The sequence below is a fragment of the Papio anubis genome, chromosome 9, assembly GCF_008728515.1.
Source record: "Papio anubis isolate 15944 chromosome 9, Panubis1.0, whole genome shotgun sequence".
In the NCBI taxonomy this organism is placed as follows: Eukaryota; Metazoa; Chordata; class Mammalia; order Primates; family Cercopithecidae; genus Papio; species Papio anubis.
The window spans coordinates 63,587,678-63,609,601 of record NC_044984.1 but is presented as its reverse complement, the minus strand read 5'-3'; the positions used below and the strand labels follow the sequence as shown (position 1 = coordinate 63,609,601).

Here is a 21,924-nt window from a genome sequence, read left to right as displayed (position 1 = left end):
TATTAGGTTAATTCTGGTTTGATAGATTAGAAAAGGATCTTTCAAATCTTTCTTGGTTCCTATATCAGATCTTCAGTTCCTGGGTCTGCCCTTTACTGGTTGTATTACTGAACTATTTCTTCAATTATTAAAATGGAATTACCAAATCATTATTTACTGATTCATTTTATATATATGCCTATCTCTAGATGGAAGCACACAACATTTAAAAATATTTCAGCCACTGTAACAATCAAGAAATAGTTAAAAATAAGATACCCAATTTCCACCACTAAAATAGATTTTTTTTAAAGCACTAGTTATTGAAAAGAATGTGAAGAAATACACATTTTCACATACATTGAGGGTAAAAGTAAATCGGGGCAATTTACTGTGTCAAAAAACTCAAATATTCATACTCTGAACCAAGCACTCCAAGAAATTCATTATTGGAAAACAGGTATTTGCACTAAGATTTACCTATAAGGAAATTCATTGTAGCATCCTTTATAATACTCAAAAACCTAGTGAAATAACCCGAACACCCAGTGGCAAGAACTGGTTAAAATTATGTTACAAGTTGAAACAGCAGGTAGCCATTAAAAGTAGTTTAAAGGCACAATCTGTCAATCTTTGATGTGCATACAAATCACTGGGGATCTTGCTCAAATGTAGGTTTTGATTTCACATGGTACATTCTGCACTTGTAACCAGTTCCCAGACCAGGTGATGCCAATGTTGCTACCCTGCAGACCATACTTTCAGGAGCAAACTTAAGAGCATTTAAGAAAATGTCAATACTCTAAAAGCCCTCAGTTGGCCCCACATAACCTAACTACATTCTCTCTATAAAACTGACTTAGTCACACAAAATACATCATATCCAAGAACTCATGCTACTAGTAATGTTTAGAGCCAGCTGTGTTTATTTCTAAACAATGTCAATGTAATTTTGTCGTGATTTCATCACAATATTATGTAAACCAATGAAACACTGAGTGCAAAAGAGAATTGGTTCGATGAAAACTAAGTTTACTCTGGCTTTTCTTTTCTTTTTTTTTTTTTTTTGAGACAGAGTCTGGCTCTGAGGCTGGAGTGCAGTGGCCGGATCTCAGCTCACTGCAAGCTCCGCCTCCTGGGTTTACGCCATTCTCCTGCCTCATCCTCCCGAGTAGCTGGAGTTTTTTGTATTTTTTAGTGGAGACGGGGATTCACCATGCTAGCCAGGATGGTCTCGATCTCCTGACCTCGTGATCCGCCCGTCTTGGCCTCCCAAAGTGCTAGGATTACAGGATTGAGCCACCGCGCCCGGCCTGGCTTTTCTTTTTGAGACAGGGTCTCACTGTCGCCCAACCTGGGGTGCAGTGGGACAATCTTCACTTGCTGCAGCCTCGACCTACCAGGCTCAGGCGATCGATCCTGACACATCAGTCTCCTGAGTAGCTGGGACCACAAGCCTGTGCCACCACACCCAGCTATTTTTTGTATTTCTGTAGAGATGGGGTTTCACCATGTTACCCAGGGTAGAACTCCTGAGCTCAAGCGATCCACCTGCCTTGGCCTCCCAAAGTGCTGGGATTACAGACATGAGCCACTGTGCCTGGCAAGTACTTTGTGAAGTCTCAATAAAAATGAGCTGCTTTAAAAACTGCCATTGACAATGAAATAACCACTTGTCCCCATTAGGATGACTACTATCAGATAAAAAGAAAAGCACAAGTATTGTTAAGGATGTACAGAATCTACAATCCTCATGCACTGCTGGTGAGAATGTAAAATGGCATAGTGGCTGTGGGAAAGTTTCACGATTCCCCAAAAAGTTAAACATAGAATTACCATTACCCAGCAATTTCACTCCTATATACCCAGAACTGAAAACAGGGACTTAAAAGATAGTTGTACACCTATGTTCATAGTAGCATTATTCACAATGTTCAAAAGGTAGAAACAGGCTGTCCACTGACAGATGGATAAACATGTGGCATATATGTACATAAAACGGGATGATATTCAGCCACATATTGACACATGCTACAACATGAATGAATCTTAAAAACATAAGTGAAATAGCCGGGCGCGGTGGCTCACGCCTGTAATTCCAGCACTTTGGGAGGCCGAGGTGGGCGGATCACGAGGTCAGGAAATCGAGATCATCCTGGCTAACACGGTGAAACCCCGTCTCTACTACAAATATAAAAAATTAGCTGGGCGTGGCGGCAGGCACCTGTAGTCCCAGCTACTCTGGAGGCTGTGGCAGGAGAATGGCGTGAACCCGGGAAGCGGAGCTTGCAGTGAACTGAGATTGCACCACTGCACTCCAGTCTGGGCAACAGAGCGACAGTCCGTCTCAAAAAACCAAAAACATACTAAGTGAAATAAACTAGACCCGAAACACAAATATTGTATGATTCTATTTATACGATGTACCCAGAACAGGCAAATTCAGAGACAGATGTACAATAGAGATGATCGGGGGCTGGGAATAGGGTGGGAATGGGGAGTTACTGTTTAATGGGTAGAGTTTGTTTGGGATGATGGAAAAGTTCTGGAAATGGATAGTGGTGATGGTTGCAAAACACTGTGAATGTATTTAATGTCACTGAATTGTATGCTTAAAAATGGTTAGAATGCCAACTTCCATATGCTTTACAATTTTAAACATGCTGACACAGCTCTTACAATAGTTGCTAACAAGACAGTGAGGCAGAACTATAATTCAAGATCACTCATTCAAATATTAACATTTGCTTGCCCCACACTGATGCAGACATTTGGGATTTAACAGATATTACAATAAGATCCTTGCTTTCATGGGACTTTATACTTGAATGAACAAGCAAAATATATAGTTAGGTTGTAAATGCTTGTGAAGAGTAAAGAATAAAACAGAGTTAAGGGAGGTAGCAGTTTCCATTCAATAGAATGGTAAAAACAAACCTCACTGAGATTCTTCTCAGGGAGCTATCTCCAGCATTCCAGTCAGGGAAAATGGCCCACACAAAGGCTCAGACACAAGATGATACCTCGCCTGTTTGAAAAACAAAGGCCAGAGTGGCTAGAATGGAGTGAGCATGGGGAAAGGTACTGGCAGATCTGGTCAGAGGTAAGAGGAGCCAAATTGGTGCGGCAGCTCACGCCAGTAATCCCAGCACTTTGGGGGGCTGAAGCAGGAGGAGCCTGAGTTCAGGAGTTTTGAGTCCAGCCTTGGCAAGATGGCAAAAAGCCCATCTCTACAAAACAAGACAAAAATTAGCCAGGCGTGGTGGTGCGCACCTCCAGCTACTCAGGAGGCTGGGGTGGGAGAATTGCTTGTGATAAGGAGATGGAGGTTGCAGTGAGCCTGAGATTATGCTACTACACTCCAACCAAGGTGAGAGACTCTATCTCAAAAAAAAAAAGGGGGGGGGGGGAGAGCAAATCATGAACTTTTGTCAGGACTGCAGCTTTACTATGATAGAAATGAAGAGCAGGCTGGGTGAGGTGGCTCAAACCTGTAATCCTAGTGCTTGGGAAGTTGAGGTGTGAGGATTGTTTGAACCCAAGAGTTCAAGGTTGCTGTGAGCTACGGTCACACCATTACAATCCAACCTGGGTGACAGAGATCTTGTCTCTTAAATGAATGGGGAGCCACTGCAGGATTTTTAAGAAACAATATAGATTGAAAGCTATACTGACAACAGACTGTGCAGTGGCAAAGACAGAGAGCAACCCCAGCATTAGTAAGAGGTCCCAGGTATCTTCTGGTGGTAGAGACAAAGTATTTCCCTGTAGATGTAGAGTGTGAGGAGTCAAGAGTGATCTGTTTTGGGTCTACACAAACGAAATGATAGTATTTATATTCGCTGTTGGGTAAGACTGTGGGTTGAGCAGGTAGGTGGTACGGGAGAGGAGGGGCTGAAATATTAGCCCATCTGAATTGGAAATATAAATTTGGAAACTGACAGCATATAAATCCTACAGTCATGAGACTGGATAACAGAACCAAGTGTAGAGACAAGTCCCCTGGAAGTGCCCTCAAAATTAAAAGGTTAGGAAACTAAAAAGAATATAAATTTGACTCCCTGCTTTTAACCTTTTCTATTAACCGATCAAATAACTAGTCTTGGCCAAATCTAATTAGAGGGCACGTTCTGTCCGTGTGTGTGTAAGCGGAAGAAACAACTATTAGAAGATAAATTACTGTAGATAACTTACTGCCCAGGTACGCATAATAGAGGTAAGAGAAGTTGGGCCATTCGTCTTTTAGTGTTCATTCATAGATGTAGTAAGTCAAGGAAAACATAAAATGGACTGCTACAGAAGTTTATAGGTAGGCAGTCTCTCACTGTACACAGACAAACATAGCATGTGTTTACAATGTGAAATATAAAAGGCTCAAGTTTACATACTTGGAGTAGAATGGGCTTCCAGTATCCTTGGATCAATTTCTGAGTTGTATAAAAATGATTTCATCAGAAAAGTGTTTACAACAGATAATCTAAGGTACACCATTGTGAAAAGGCAGCCATCACTAAAATCCTTTAATAACTTATTAGCTCCAGTTTTCACATTCTGCAAATCACTTTTGACTGTATTCTTAGGTTAGATGCCTAGGAAGATTCTTGCACTTTGTGTTAAGGTAATTTTTTCCCCTCACTTGAGGAAAGTTGAAGAGGTCATGATGTAAAAACAATAATCTATTTCAGGGGGAATAAAGAGCTAAAGTGGTACACATGGCTGGTTCCTATACTGTACTGGGGAGGGGTCCAATTTCTAGATCAGTGCCAACATTTCCCACACGTTATACCCACCTACCTCATATCTAATATGACAGCCATAGTAATTGCGTAGGTAGAACCTGTAGAAGTATTTACAGGAGACTACAAGATACCACACTAAAATGCTATGGCCTATCTTACACAAAAGTATCTAACACTGTATCTTGTAGAGTAGGTACTCAACATTTGTGCAAATGAACATTTTAAAGTCATGTGTTCCTAAATGGTTAGTTTGGGTATCAGTAAAGCTTAAAATCTTATGGTGGTGGCAGCTTAGTATCATGACGTTCAGTAAATAACTGAAAAATCATTCTAACCTCTACTCACTATATTCTGCTAGTCATAACCTTTCAGAGCCCACTGCCTCCCTTTTAAGAGTAGAACACTGGCCAGGTGTGGTGACTCACGCCTGTAATCTCAAAAATTTGGGAGGCCAACGCAGGACGATAGCTTGAGCCCAAAAGTTTGAGACCAGTGTGGGCAACAGGGCAAAACCCCATGCCTATCAAAACTGTAAAAAAAGCCAGGCATGGTGGCATGCACCTGTGATCCCAGCCACTCAGGAGGCAGAGGTAGGAGGACTGCTGGAGCGTGGGGAAGGCTGCAGTGAGCCATGATCACACCACTGCGCTGCAGCCTGAGTGACAGCAAGATCTTGTCTCAAAAAAAGAAAAACAAAAAAAGAATACTGTCTTACAGGATAATTAAGAAACTAATGAAGCAATAGGTACAAAAACTATTTTTAAAAAACACTGATGGGTGACCAGGCAGTGGCTCATGCCTGTAATCCCAGCACTTTGGGAGGCGAAGGCAGACGGATCACTTGAGCCCAGGAATTCAAGACCAGCTTGGCCAACGTGATGAAAAGCCATCTCTACTAAAACTACAAAAAAAAATTGGCCAGGCGTGATGGCTCACACCTATAATCTCAGCTGCTCGGGATGCTGAGTCTTGAGAATCACTTGAATCTGGGAGGCAGAGGTTGCAGTGAGCCAAGATCACACCACTGCATTCCAGCTTGGGTGAGAGAGCAAGACTGTCTCAAAAAATAGTGTTCATGGCAATCCCTTAAAAACAACAGGACAGCATCAGTGTGTTCTTCAGCTGGGTTGACAACCGTTAAACTGAAAACTGAGGAAGACAATTACTGCCGTCTCCGTCCCATAGCTTGATCCATCTACCCTCTCCCAGGGGACGAATGTGTTACTAGGTGGATTGCCACCATAAAAATGGGCGCTGAATCTTAGATAGCAAATCCTGACAATCTCACAGATCAACACTGTTACTTCTAAACTAAGTCATGCCCACACCACAATGCCCTCAATTTCCATTTCAAAGAAAACATAAGTCACTAAATATGACATCTTAAAATTTCTACCACGCACCTACAGCCCACAAACTTCTATTTTTATCTACCCTTATCTTCTCTCCTGACAGGAAGGGGTGTTTCTCTTTTATCTGTTCTTTTACCAATTTAATCTGCAGCCAAGAAGCTTTTTGAAATGCTGATTGTGACAACTTCACACAATTCAGTGATTCCACATGACTCTTAGGACAATCTTTAATATGACCTACAAGCTCTGGAGAGCCTAGCCTTGCCAACTGCTTGAGCTCCACACATAAGGCTATGTTCCTCACTCCCTGCTTCAGCCAAACTGGCATTCTTTCAGTTCCTACTAGAATGCTCCTCTTGCCAAAAGCCCTTTTTGCAAGTCTGTGCTTAAAAGGTACTTCCCTCTCCCATTCACCAAGTAAAGTCATTTTTTCCCCTACAGATCTCAGTATTACATTAAAGCAGTAAATTTTTAAAAAGTTTTTCTATAAAATGAATATAGGTTTTTGACAGGTAAAGTATATATCATTTATCTGAAACTGACAATAGCTTATCAGAACTGATATACCATACGAAAATCCAAGAACTATTAATGAACTATGAACGACCAAGAACAGCATTGGAAATCACTTCTAATAATTATTATTTCATGGTAATGGCTCTGAAACAAAACTAGGAAGACTGGGAAAAATCTGTCCACAAATCTTTTGTAAAAAAAGCATCTCTCTTTCACTAAATCAGGTCTTGAACTGAGTCTTACGTACTGTGGCATCTGGCCAAAAAATATTCCTAATGATCTTCTCTTAAAGTTAAATGCCCTCACAGGGCAGAGACGAGAGTCTCAACTAATTCAACACAAATGGGGATTGATCAATGGAAAGATGTAACAAACAGTAATAGGAAATCTAACAAAAACCTGAACCATAATTTTAGTGGAGGCATGGAAAGGGATCCCAGTGATGGTAATATTATTTCTCATTTCATATTCACTTGTTTATAAGTTACCTTTAACATACTCTAAAAGCTTGCAGGTTGAAATCTGAGACCTGATATTAACACCTGAAACAGAAATATCTATTGAAATCACAAGTCTGTTACTGTTTCAAAAGTACCCCATAATGTTTCCAAGCTAACTAGTAAAATATTTTTGCTGTAAACATTTCTACTTGATTAAACTCTAGTGAGGTTAATGATCCTCTAAAACTAGACAAATGCTTTCTGAATCTTTGATTTAAAAACAATATAACAGCCTGGAAATCTGTCAGGCCTCTTAATCCTAATTTTAGCCCAATTATCAGTTGCTTTAAAGAGCACCAAAATGTCAATACACAAGAAAACAACCACTATCTAGGAGGCTGGCTTAAAGACAAAATACAGACAACAGTCCAATTTCTGTTATACTGCATACTGCCAATAAATATTAACTATTTAAACCATACACAATGGTTACCAAATCACAAATCAAACAAAAAGGACAAACTGCAAAGTCTTATCAAAAGTTTATTTTATTTTCAACACAAGATAACACCATGCTTGTTACCAGTGCAGTTTAAGGCCGACAATGGCCATATATCAAACTGCCGAACAGTCACCTAAATGCTAAAGAAAGGAAAGACAAAGTAAACATTAAACACAAAATTGCAATTACAAACATTTTAATAAAATGGAATGAGCTTTTTAATAGAAGCTAATATGAAGTCTAATTCTCATGGACAGCAAAAAAAAAAAAAAAAAAAAAAAAAAGAAAGAAAGTCTATTTGATCAATTATCACCTTACCTTTTTGCACAGAAATCTTATTGTGAAGTCACCATAGAGTCAATAGCTAAAATTTTAAGACTTTCTTTGGCCTTCTGATATTAAACAAATTATTTACAAACTGTAATCAGTAATTCACGGATATTGGTAATATGATACAATTTTTTTTTTTGTTAAGGGCTTTCCATTAAAAATTGTAAAACAACTTTGTAAGGCTGTACAGGGCTGTAAACTACTTTGCTAATGTACCATGGGATGCAGAGGAAGGAATAATAGACCTTTTTTTTAAGGCTAAAGTTATCAATATTATAGATGCATTCCTTAAAATACATTATGATTTATACCCAAAGGATCCTTTCCCATTAAATACCACCTGAGTACAATTTTCAAAGTAAAAAAATAAACATGAATTCACCATAGTATTTTAAAATAATTTAAATTACAGAATGTTGAGAAGTGTTACGCAGTAACAGTGCGACAAAAAGAACACACTTTCAAAATAAAATGTTTTTGCTAAATGCAGGGTCTGTCCAATTATGAAATTACTGTAAAACATTTACACCCATGGCAGAATTTTAGGATACTCCCACATGAATAAAACTCTTGGTAGTATTTACTATGCACAGTTACCACTTCAAGGTGTGTGTGACTTCAATTAAATTCAACCTAGTATTTAAGACTCCCATTACAATATGTTAACTAATATAGCAGGAAGTCTTTAAAGACATTAAAATGTATATAATCAAGTATACGTCCCATACAAAAACCATAGTAGCTGCATACTCAGTGAATGCCAACAACCTGAAATTCTAAAAAAAGAACATTGGTTAAGACAAACCTAAATCAATCTGAACAGTGTTGCCTGAATATTTAGAATATTCACAAAAATTCCTATTGCTTCTTTCTAATGCCAAGAAAGAAGAGTGTAAGAACTTTCTCCCAGAAGCCTAGACATTTCAATACATTTTCTATTTCAACTTACAATGAAACTTTAATCCTGAATCTTGATTTCTCTAAATCAAAAATCTCACATTACGAACACAAGGAATGCCATATGTAAGGCCACATCTTAATAAATTTATAATTTTTGGTTGAATATTTATTGAAAAAAATCAGTCTAAGGCTTCTAAGAGTCAAGTTGCTAAAAAAAAATAAATACACCAGTGTTTAAACTGAAGGTTAAGGTTAAAAAAAAACGCGTGCGCACGCACACACACACACACATACACACTGTAAGAACAGAAAAATAGAATGCTTTGCTACAAAAATCCCACTTAATATATTTTAGCACAAAAATGTCTACTATACACAGTGGATAAGCGTGCATTTACGTACATACAACATTTACAGAGGGCTATGGGATGCAAATGAACTTAATGAGTAAAATTTAAAAACCAGTTATCAGTAAAACAGCGAGAATCTCAATACTGTATTCTCAGTCAAGAATTAGAACATAAACTTCCTCTTAAGCTGAAGCTTAAAACACAAAATTGGAGCCATTGTAGAAAATACAGAAAATGCAATGATCATTCAGGTATGAAAACCAAAATGTCGAGAGCACTCCAACAGAAAAGTCTTGTAATGCATCTCATTGTATAAAACAGTATGTATTTAGATTGGCACAGTTAAATACATAAGGGAAAGAGAAAGTCTTTACCCTTTCAACAATTTTCCTTCACTATAAAATATTATACAACATTCATTAAAACCTCCACGTTTATTTTAATAACTGACCTGAACTAGTAAAAAATAAAGCAATATTCTCCACAGGAGAATTAAATGAAAATAGTATCTTAAGCTACAAGTTATCTGTATATTCCAAATTGTCATTAACTGCTTAAGAACATTCTAGGTAAAAGGACCATTAAACGGGCTAAACTATGATCAAAAGCCACTGCAACTTACTCCAAATCTTATGAAAATTGACAAAATAAAATGCACATCTGCAAATTTACACTGGAATATGCTTTCCACAACATAGTTCCTTTAACCAAAAGCAGCACTTTCAATCCAAAGTGCTGTCTGAGAAGCAGTACCATTCAGATACCGTATCACTCATCTGTTTACTACTGGCTGAAAGGAATGTGACTGTATAGCACTAATAAATGCTATGTTTTAAAATTCAACTCGTTTGTTTTCATATCCACTACAGTTATTAACTAAGGAAAAAATGAAAAGGTCTCTGAGACACTGTTTTTGGTGTCTATGCAAGGATTTATCTCTTTGGATTGTTTTTACACATAAAAAAACGGAAGAGTTTTCAAATAACATCAACCCATAAACAACTGAAGGGGGTATGAAGAATGAAACAAGGCTTGCAATTTTCACCTTTACTGCTATACATTCATGTGTTATCAGGTAGAGAAGGACTTTGCAAAATTACTTGGTCAAACCAAGAAGTTATTTCCTTCTGACAACACTTAAAATAACAGATTAGCAGCAAACAAATCTAGTACACTCACACTGTCTGCAACAAAGTCACGTAATGAGATCAGCCAAGCAGGGAGAAGAGTAATATAGAAGGAGCAATTAAAAGGTTCCACTGATAAAAAATGAAAAGGTAAAGGATTTAATTAGTATAAAATTTCCAGTTTCATTTCAAGTGCAGTTAGATTTTTGTGATTACATTTTCAAATTGTTCAAAGAAATTTTATTTTCATGGACATTTTACTTACCTTTTAACCTTACTATTAACTAATTTCTCTTGTAATATTTATATGTCCATACTTCTTCACATTACGGTATTGTAGTCAAAATATTAAAAAGCCAAGAAATGACAAAAACTAACAATATACAGAAAACAGGAAAGTTTTGATACAACTGTAAAATAATGTTAAAAAAGCAACTGCATTTTCAACAAAATGCTTAAAAAATCATTTCTGAAAGGGAACAGTTTTGATAAATATCAATGATCCCATGCAGATAACTTCAAACACAAAATATTTTAAAATAAAACTGGCAGTGATATGGGTAACTCAAAACAGCTAATTTTGTCAGAAGTGGTTTGATAGCAGACAAGATGAAAGTGAAGAACAGCAGTGGAAATTTCTGGAGGGTTTCTACAGTTGCACATAACATAGTATCTAGGGTATTTTAACACTTTAAGCATTGTCCTAGAATTTGGGTATACTTTAACAACCAATGTGTATCAACAGAAGATCTCTCAAAGATAATCAGATCTTAAAAATATATTAACGTGCTCAAGAATTTTAACTCAAATTTCTGAAGTAGTGATTTCAAATTACATTCCCATAAAAACACCTAATCAAGTTGACACCCTGCCTCTGCCAATTTTGCAATCAAGAACACATGCTAGCCAGGTGCTTTTAAAGTGGGCCTGTATGTAAGGCAGGTTTGAGAAAAATCTTTGATTACATAACTATAGCAAGAATCAATACACTGCATGAATACACATAGTATTCCTTAAACTATGCAGACACGGTTTATCTGTAATTTCCCATTACAAATACTGGGGAATACAACCGAATGTTAATGAACATCACATCCTTCAAAAATTTATACCAATTGGAAAATAAAACTAAGGCTCTCTTTACTCACATTTATCTGCTGCAGGGCTGTATTTACACTGCCTATGGCTTAAGAAATAAACCATAAGATCAATAAAAACAGCAAGTAATTGCAGCATCAAATCAGAATTGTCAAATTTTCTTCAATGTTAGCAGTTCACAATTAAGTGTTTCAGTACATCTGTATTGTAATTAACCTGCATTACACATCAAATATGTATGGGTTTTTACTTATGTATTAAAACCTCTGCTTTTTTGACCCCTTTACACATTGACTGGATTGCTATGTCCGTCAAATTTCAATTTTTACAAGTTTACATACCATTCAGCAAAGTCACAAGCTAACTAGGTAAAAACAGCTAGAAAAGCAGAATATAGAAATATTAAATATCCATGTAATCGCCTATGCTAATACCAAAATCAAGGGCAAAAGACACTTAATTACTATGTTTAATTCGCTGAACGCAAGATTAGATTGATGCATATCCAAAAACGCTATTGCAATGCTTTAAAGGACAGTAAAAATGTTGTCATAGTAACATTATCTTTAGATATTGCTGAACACAAGACTTTCCCTGAGGTGTAAACATCAAATAACTTGAACAGCTTTACACATCAGCCCCATTAAACAGTTTATTACAACACTACATCTATTGTAATCAAAGTGATGCTGTTTACAGACATTATCATATAAACATTTTTAACAAGAACAAACTACTACAAAAACAAGCATTTACTTGACTTTTTTTCCAATTGCTTGCACATTATAATGGCCAAATGTATATAACCAGTAATAAAGTTGCAAAAGCTATAACTTTTTAAATCACACAGGTTTCCTTCAAATAAAACAGTTAAGCAACATAAAAAATAAAAGTAGAGCTACTGGTTACCATTTATGCAGATTTGCTTTATTCAGATCTATTCCTGTTCATTTTATCCATGAATCCTTACAGGTTCAGTTCAATCACAAGAAGCAAACTGCTGGACAAGCGTCATTTTTCCCCCATGAAGACTGTTTTGTCTTGGAAGGTGATCCTCTTCCTTCAGCTGTAATGTGTCAAAATTTGTGATGTAGATTTTGCTATTCCCCAAAATACACAGAAAAACGCTGGCTTAACTATACATACACAAGTCGTGCATCTACTTCACTGTTACGTATTCTAACACAAAGTAAGAATTAACAGAAACAGTAGCTGCCTTTGTGGCGGTGAAATGTTCCAATTTACCTGATGATTAAACTGAGACATTCTGATTTCATTCTTCTTAGGTATTATTGCCTTATAAATTTAATGACTGAAGCAGTAATGAAAACATAGCAGCTACTGTTTCTGTGATGATGGAAACATTCATAAGTCATTTTCTAAAATATGCAAGCTACAAAAATAAATGGAAAATGTTTGGATGATTTTAATGTAAATATTTTTCATTCACCCACATTATCAAGTCTATAAACTCGTTTAACAATTAAATGCTGAACTAAATATAAAATTCAAAATTATTTTACAAATTAATTTATTTAACAGCATACAGGAACTTCTGCAAGTATTATAAATCAAATGGTGTTCCATGTTACAAAATTTATAAATAAGATTTATAAATAGAGTATGGACATTTAAATTAATGACATCCACGTACAAATCTTTAGACATAATACAAATTTAAAACATTTACTTTACTTTTACTCTATTCCACCTATATAGAAATACCTAATGTAGTATTATAAACTAACCAAAACAAGCTAAATGGGAATCTACAATGATAAAGTTCATTTAAAACTCACATAAAATTAAAAAAATAGAATAAAGTTGATAAATTAAAATTGCAAGAATACATATATATGCAAACTTCAGGTAGAGGTTCACAAGAAACATTCAATTAACTTGGATATAAGTAACCATTGAAACATTAGGTAATTAAAGTATAAATGACAAGAAACCACTTCAATAATAAAGTGATTTAAGAGTCAAGAGGGCAGAAGGTTTTTCAAAAAAACTTTTTTCAATTTGAACATGTTCATAGGGCACAGTTTAGTGATATTTTGCCATAAAAATAACTGAAAAATACTTTCTGCTCTACAATTAAGAGTTATTTCTGCCACTGTTATAAATTTTTCTTTTATGTCCTTTCCTCCCCAACTAGGTTGTAAGTATCTTAAGAACATCAGTACACAGATGAATGCATACTGCCTAGCAGTAATAACGTAAAATTTTAAAACTGCAAAAGAAAAAAAATAGATGGTACAATCCAGGACTTTCTATTTTATATATAATAATTTCTATATACCCATATTTTTCAGATAACTTCAGCCATTGCTATTGTTATCTTTTATTGCATCTTCATCTTATATTGATGAAGCTATTTAGCAAAATTATTTAGTGGGAAAAAAATCTAAAATGGCAGCTTTCAAATGTTTTATTTTTATTATGTGCAATATGCTTTTAAAAAACTGGTTTATGTATTAAAAAAAGACAAGGCATATGTTCTAATCTTAAATAATAATTACTGGGAAATTAATAAATTTAACTGCAAAAGAATACTATCTCCCTAAATTTTCTGTTGCGCTGGAAGGGATAAAAAGAGATCAGGTCATTAAGAGGGAAAAACTATTTAAAGTCATAGCAAAACAAAAATATTCCATTCTTCCATAAAACATATCACATACACTGCATCTTTGTATCATTATCACTCCAGTGGAGAATTAATACTATTTTTATATAGAGAATCCTGTTTGTAAAATTGCAACACACATCTTTTTCCAGGACTAATGCACTCATTTGTTTGATTATACTTTATAGATAGATCTTTTCTATTAATAAATCTAATTTTCACCATACAGACATAAAATATGGGGGATAGTCTAGCCATTTTTATTTCTATTTCTAAACACTTTACATTTATGCACTTGGAAATACAAATTTTACAGTCTTAAATGAAAGTGACTTTGAAGGCAATACAACCCATTTCCAATAATCCAATTCCATATTATACTCTCAAATGTCTAAGTAGGCAACTACATCAACAAAGATAGCAAAAACCAGCTTAAAAGTGACAAATACATTCAATGCCCATGTTTTCAACGTATCATTTGGTAAAATCTGTAATGTCAAAGCCACACAATTACTTGCTTTAGCTATTAATTATAAAATAAAGGCCTATGTAAACAGATGTTAAAACAACTAAAAGATAAATGGAATCTACACCTTTTTAATAAAGTCTGTAAACTAAAGTGAACACTAAGTAAAATTTCAACACACAGAGAAGTACCTGTATTTTAATATATCAAGCCATTATTAACAACTCAAATTATAATTGTTTCTGTTAGAAATTTACGTACATTTGCTAGAATTAGTATTTTAAATTAATGGTAAATTCATCTTCTAAGATTCAAATAAATACTTGATAGGGCACTTTTATAGATTTTCACATTAATATACTGAATTAAAAGGATTCTCATATAATTTTAGAGATGCACTATTAACTCAATGAAATATAATTCACTTTTCTCTATCTGAAAACTTCTTAAGAGGAATGGAAATGAGGTGGGCAAGAGAAATAATTATCTACACACGAGTTAACTCTAAAATTAAAATTCCTTCTGGTGTTGACTAGAACATATTACATAAAAACAATTCTAGTTATTGTAGATATTTACAAGTTCTCGCTACCCAAACATTCATATTTTCATCTTTCTACCTCTGTACATAGTACTTACCTCATTTTAACTAAGGCATTTTATTACTCTATAAAACACATACATAATTGTTGCTCTTACAACCCAGTAAAATAGTAGAAATAAACTTAATCACATTCAAAGAAAAATGAGCTTTGTTTCCAAAATATTTACAAAATGAACATCCCAAAATAACCTGTTATTTATAATTCATGAAGAGTTAAAACATGCTACCACAAAAGAAAAATTCTTAAAATTTGGATAGCATAAATGGCACCCTTACCCCTTTTTGGTTATTAGGTTTCTTTAAACAACGTTAACTAAATATTCATTCAAGACAAAATTTATTCAAAACAATCTATTTTACAAACTAAAACAATGGTAGTAAATTTAACACTGAGATGAAGGTGAGAGAGCAAGATGACTCACACTGGCATTGAATTTTTTTTTCAACAGGGAACATTAATCATTTGTAAACAAAACTATATTCTTAAACCACAGTGAGCAAAACACACTATACATCCATTCAAGGGATCACTTCCTACTCCCTCTTGTAACTTCAATTAAGTCAGCTGTGCAGTGAGACAGGTTTTGTAACACTCAAAGCAAGAAAAATCAGAGCTAAAGCAATGAAAGCTAGCATACATATCCAGATGAAGCAGAGTAGTTAGGCTATATTAGAAAACATATGGAAACAGGGCTGGGAGCTATAAGGCAGACCTCACATAACCTAAGAGCTGCAGAAACAATTTTAAAATCTTATTACAACCAGTATCATTCACCAGGTAATTAAGATAATTTAGTTTTCACATAAGCCTCAAAGCAACACTAAGAAGAAAATGAAACATCTTCAACATGTAAGACTTTTTTTTATTCTTTTGACGTTTTTTGGTTGTTTTCAAATTAACACAAAGTTAATAAGCTGAACACACAATGCAAAGCATCCTAAATCTTGGGCAATAACAAAATCTACGATCCTAAGATCATATTTAAGGTAGTAGAAAGATAATCAGACGAGGCTGGCCGTGGTGGCTCATGCCTGTAATCAATCCCAGCACTTTGGGAGGCCGAGGTGGGCGGATCACCCGAGGTCAGGAGTTCGAGACCAGCCTGACCAACATGGAGAAACCCTGTCTCTACTAAAATTACAAAATTTGCCAGGCATGGTGGCACATTCCTGTAATCCTAGCCACTCGGGAGGCTAAGGCAGGAGATTTGCTTGAACCCAGGAGGCGGATGTCGCGGTGAGCTGAGATCGCACCATTGCACTCCAGCCTGGGCAACGAGAGTGAGACTCCCTCTCAAAAAAAAAAAATGTAATCGGACAGCAAAGGCAAGTTATTTAATCCAGACCCCATACCCAATGCTTAAAAATTGTCATGGATAATAAAGATGTGAGAATTGTAAAACCTCATAAAATAGGGAGAGGAAAAGCCTGAATAAAGACTATTAAAAAAAAAAATTTGGTTTCAGTAAACAAAGAAAAGCTGAATTGTTAACACAAATTTGCTGAGCAGAGATGTTCCAAAGAAGTAACAAGAGGAATGCAACCTTTTAAGTAACTCAACTAGGAAACTAAAATTATTTCAGTAAGAAATGTACAATCTTAAAGCACTGAACTACTTTTATTTTGCTCAGAGTGGTCTGAGAATAGAGGCAGAAATTACAGAATATGAAGCACAATGTATTTACATACTGAAATTTACAATATTCGTATTTTCTCATTAAAATATTATCTATTTGAACTTAGATATTGAATACTTTTAGAAAAACCAATACATTTTAAAATGAGAGAATGCAATTAACATTACCAACAGTTCAAACACAAAAAAAATTAAGATGGGACAGACATTAACAGCTTGCCAAGATCATTAAGTTTCCAGTTAAAAAAATAAGAACTTGCCCTTTTAGCCATTCATCATCACTTTAATAGATTACATTAGTATTTTATTTGTATACAGCCTTACTAGTGACATTCACTTTAGCTTTCAAATCACTCATTCCATTTAGTCCATTTAAGATTTACATGAAAGCTCAAAAGGACTCATATTTTAAAACTTCTAAAAAGGTCAACAGACCTTATTATGATGGTGATCAAATTTGCAGATAGCTTTTGTTTTTATTAAAAAGTTTTACTTGAATATATTTAATCGCAGTCCCCACCCCTTTATTCATGTCTACATCCACAATAAATACTGTTTGATATAGCAAATGTACAATAATCCAGGATAACAGAATTTTTTGCACTAGAAATGCTTATGTAAAATTTTGCTTGGATGAAGGCACATACAGTATTACAACTCAATTCTGATTAATGTACAAACAAAACATGGAAATTCTGGTATGGTACATCAGTGATTAAGAAAAATGTCAACAATAGTTTGCACATTAGGAATTTGTAGCTAATGTCTGAATGTAATGAAACTCAAGTCATGATATAGTTAGGTGTACCCATTACTAGAAAGTAATGTTAGCTAACTCAAATACTTTTAAGATTAACAATGGATTTTGTTTACTTGGCTGACTATGCTAGTTTTACTAAAACCAGTAAGAAATTTAATTAGTTAACTTTGGGTTTAAATTGGTTTGGAGGCCCCTTGATGGGCACATCCAATTTTGCAGATGAATTCGTTTCATTATCATGTCTTGACTAACTAGAAGCTTGCTGATAACTTATAAAGTCTAAAAAAAAAATAGGTAACTTACAGAACCTGTACCTTTCTATAATGGAAATGAGTGACATAGATAAGCATTTCAACTAATAACCCAGTCACAATCCACCTTAAGCAACTGATGGATATTGAGAATTTTTTTCATTAAGATGGGATCAGATGTATTTAACTCAGGGGAAAAAAGTGCTACATCTTTAAAATTTAGTGTTTAGATTTACATAACACAATATTCAATTTTTACATTCAAAAACAATATCAATTTCAATAAGCTTAGTTTTAAAAGTATAAGATATGTTTTGCCTCATATTAAAAAAATGTTTTGAGTTTATATTAAATTTTGTAATACATGGAAAACTATATAAAAATCAAAGTTTTGATATTCAATCTGCATATTCAAAATGCAAAGTATCAAAACCAGCTTTTTAACTTAAAAAGTCCTTAAAACTGTAAATAGTGTTAAAAGCTTATTTGTGTTCCATAAAAATAGCATGCTTATTTTCTAGGCATTTAAGGACCTTATTTGCATATCTGTTATGGTTAAAGAAATTGCTATTCTGTCACAGAATTACATACACTTGATAAAGCCTTTAACTTTGCCCATAACAATTTAAATACTAACAATTACCATGACTGAATTTTCAGTAAGTTTCCCATGATTACTGAAAATAATCACATAAAGAGTATTTACCTATGAGGGGTTTGCTTAGCCTTAATTTAATTTGAATATGCCAACCAACATATAAAGAAAAAAATATTTTAATTTACAGAATAACCTTTGTGTCACATGCATAAGCCTTATAGTGCCCTCCCCCCAGCTCTTCACATGAATAAATGCTGTTAACAAATATAAAAAATAAAATTACATGTGAAAATGAAGCATAAACAGACAACTCTTCCCACTTTATGAAAAATGTACACAAGAAATAGTTTTAAAATACAGAAAAAAAGACAATGATTATGATTTATGAATGAAACATCAAAGAAAATTATTTCCAGTTATTCTAAACTTGGGTATATGGCTTGACACGATTTAAAATTTTTTAGATATGGTTGCACCCTGAACCCATTTTAATTGAATAACTTTTACATCTTCTTTGCAAATTAAAGGATACTGTTTCTTTTAAAAACAAAAACCAGATGTCAGGATAGTGTCTCTTCTAAAAAAAAAAAAAATTTTCTTTCTTTTTTTTTTTTTTTTAAAGGAAAAGTCTCTTTGAATGTTGAGAAAACATCCTCCTGTATCATAAACTATTATTGTGTCAGATTTTCTCATAAATTTTTAGGGACAAATAAAACTAGTTCAGGAATAGTAACTTTCCATTTATTTTTAAAAATCCAAACACATAATATATATGTGAAATAACTCTATTTTGTATTCTAAATTACACGCAACCTAAGTATGTGATTACAAGAATCCCAATTTTTAGATTTTAGAAGTACACAATGAGTCCTCTTGATTATTTCCTTGCTTTGTTAAGACCATTAACTATTTGAAACCTAAAAGTAATAACTCAGCAATAAAATATTCAAAGATAAAAGGGTCAAAAATTTACCTGTCATTACTTACCCATAATTTGTTTCAGATGTTTCCAGAAGATTACATTCACAAGTAGTTGTACCATTTAAAATGTAGGTACATACTGTACGAACAGTAGCCTTGGAGTTATAGTTACTGTTAAGAATACACATACATTTAACAGGAACAAGGAATACCCACCTTCTAACGATGACGATACTCGCGCTCTCGGTCACGCTCTCGGTCACGGTCTCGGTCACGATCCCGGTGCCTCTCTCGTTCTCTGCTTCTCTCTCTATAATAATCGTCATGACGGTCTCTACTACGGGATTTATGACGCCGACTCTTTTCTCGTGATCTACTATGGTCCCTCTCTCTTGATCGTTCACGTCTTCTAAAAGAAATTACTGGATTAATGCTCTCCATAATTAGATAGCTTAAAAATATTCAATTTTGGCCGGGCGCGGTGGCTCAAGCCTGTAATCCCAGCACTTTGGGAGGCCGAGACGGGCGGATCACGAGGTCAGGAGATCGAGACCATCCTGGCTAACACGGTGAAACCCCGTCTCTACTAAAAAATACAAAAAACTAGCCGGGCGAGGTGGCAGGCGCCTGTAGTCCCAGCTACTTGGGAGGCTGAGGCAGGAGAATGGCGTAAACCTGGGAGGCAGAGCTTGCAGTGAGCTGAGATCTGGCCACTGCACTCCAGCCTGGGTGACAGAGCGAGACTCCGTCTCAAAAAAAAAAAATTCAATCTTTTGATGTCTAAAAAAATCTAAGGGAGCAAAAAATTCTTCGTAAATCTGGTTTAAACTTACTATCCTGAGCTGCCAATAATGATTTACCAACTCACCAGTAAGCATGAACCAGAAATTTCATTATTAAAAACACTACCAAAAAATCAGCAACCGAACACATCACAGAAATGCATCACATCATCTATTTAAGCTAGTAGCCTAAAACAGATGTGTAGTATTTACTGAATGAACAAATAGAAAGGTACAGGGAAAATTTCAAAGCACTCGTGTTTTAAGCTAAAAAACATCTACAATACGACTTTTTTAGATATAAGAGTCATGAAGTCATAACATACGATGGGGCTTAAATATATGAAAATGACAACCTATTAACATACGGTTCATGAGGAGCAGCGTCCAACACAAAGAAACTTTCTAATACGCATGTTATATTTAGGGAAGGAGAAGAGGCACAGGAGAGGGCTAACAATTGCGACCAGTAAAAAGAATTGATACAGTATTCACACTGTATTTAATATGTAGAAATGTTTCATGAACTGCCATTTTTTAAAAACAAATAATTTAACCAAAGCTTACTGCCTAAAAGACTTCTACAAATTCTGCTAAATTTACAGTAAGGAAATAATAACTGTCTATTAAATAATATTTATGTCTTATATTTCTACACCAGACAGCTAAGCTCCTTGATCAAGGCCTAAGTTATTACTTTTTTTTTCAAGATAGGGTCTCTCTCTGTCACCCAGGCTGGAGTCCAGGGACACGATTACAGCTCATTTCATCCTCGACCTCTGAGACTCAAGCAACCCTCCCACCACAGCCTCCCAAGTATCTGGGACTATAGGCATGCACCACCAGGCCCAGGTATTTAAAAAAATTTTTTGTAGAGATGAAGTCTCCCTATGTTGCCAAGGCTGGTCTCAAACTCCTTGGGCTCACGTGATCCTCCTGCCTTAGTCTCCCAAAGTGTTGGGATTTAAAAATTATTACTTTGGACTTTAAAACTTAAAAAAATGATACAAAATACCTATATCTATGACATATTTGTTCAGACACAAAGATTCTTACACTGGGTCAAAAAGGTAATAATTACAAAATTGGGGACCATGTCAAAGGCAGGCTCCTTTCTCTTAACTTAAAGAAGACTACTACCAGATACAGTACACTAAAGACACATCTAAGAATACCAAGTGAAGCTTAAAGGTCTGCCTTTCAAAAATATATAAAATTTAAAAGTTAGCAGTAATGCTTTAAAAAAAAAAAAAAAAGGGAACTACCTATAAGATAGATCAGTAATTTATTCAGTCACTCCCTCATTCAAGACATTTTTATTTAGCACTCATTCTATACCAGACACTCTGTAGGCATTAGGAATATTATAACGAGCATGGCTGAGCACAGTGGCTTATGCCTATAATTCCAGCACTTTGGGAGGCCAAGCTGGGAGGATCACTTGAGCCCAGGAGTTCAGGACCAGCCTGGGTAACTTAACAAGACCGCATCTCTTAAAAGAAAAGAAATACAGTGAACAGGATAGATAAAGCCCCTGCTTTATCTCATTAGAGCACATGTTTATTCAACATGTGTTTATTCCACATGTGCTCTAATGAGGAAAAAATATGCCTCGATAACGAGCATTGGTTACGGTAAGTACTATGGAAGAAATAAAAAGAACAATATAACAGACTAACTTGGGAGAAGCCCCCTCCTAAGAAGTTAGAATGAGACGTGAAGAATAAGGTGCCAGCTATGTGAAGAGACAGGGAAAACTGCTCCCAGGAGAAGGAATATAAAGTGAAGTGGTCAAACATTTGATGTATCTAGAGAAAAAGGAGAAATATGGCTGGAGAACAGTAAGGAAGAGGTACAAATGAAGCTAAAAAGATAGGAAGGGGCTTTATCACACAGTCCCTCAATCTTTAGTCTTGCTTTAAGACTGAGTAGAAGTCTTTGAAGGGT

General features: G+C 35.1%; 1 protein-coding gene across 4 annotated transcripts in view; it reads right to left on the bottom strand.

The window, feature by feature from the left end:
* Positions 1–7,556: 7,556 nt before the first annotated feature.
* CPSF6 (cleavage and polyadenylation specific factor 6) overlaps positions 7,557–21,924 on the bottom strand; it is a 35,065-nt gene continuing 20,697 nt past the window's right edge. For 2 of the 4 annotated variants that reach the window (XM_009181190.3, XM_009181191.3), the window contains 2 exons: positions 19,412–19,604; positions 7,557–12,399 (listed from right to left, as the gene is read on the bottom strand). In XM_009181190.3, coding sequence (XP_009179454.1) covers positions 19,415–19,604 — 190 coding nt within the window. In that variant the 3' untranslated portion in view covers positions 7,557–12,399; positions 19,412–19,414. The remainder of the gene's footprint in view (positions 12,400–19,411; positions 19,605–21,924) is intronic. The other 2 variants (XM_003906758.4, XM_003906757.4) reach the window with 2 other exon arrangements.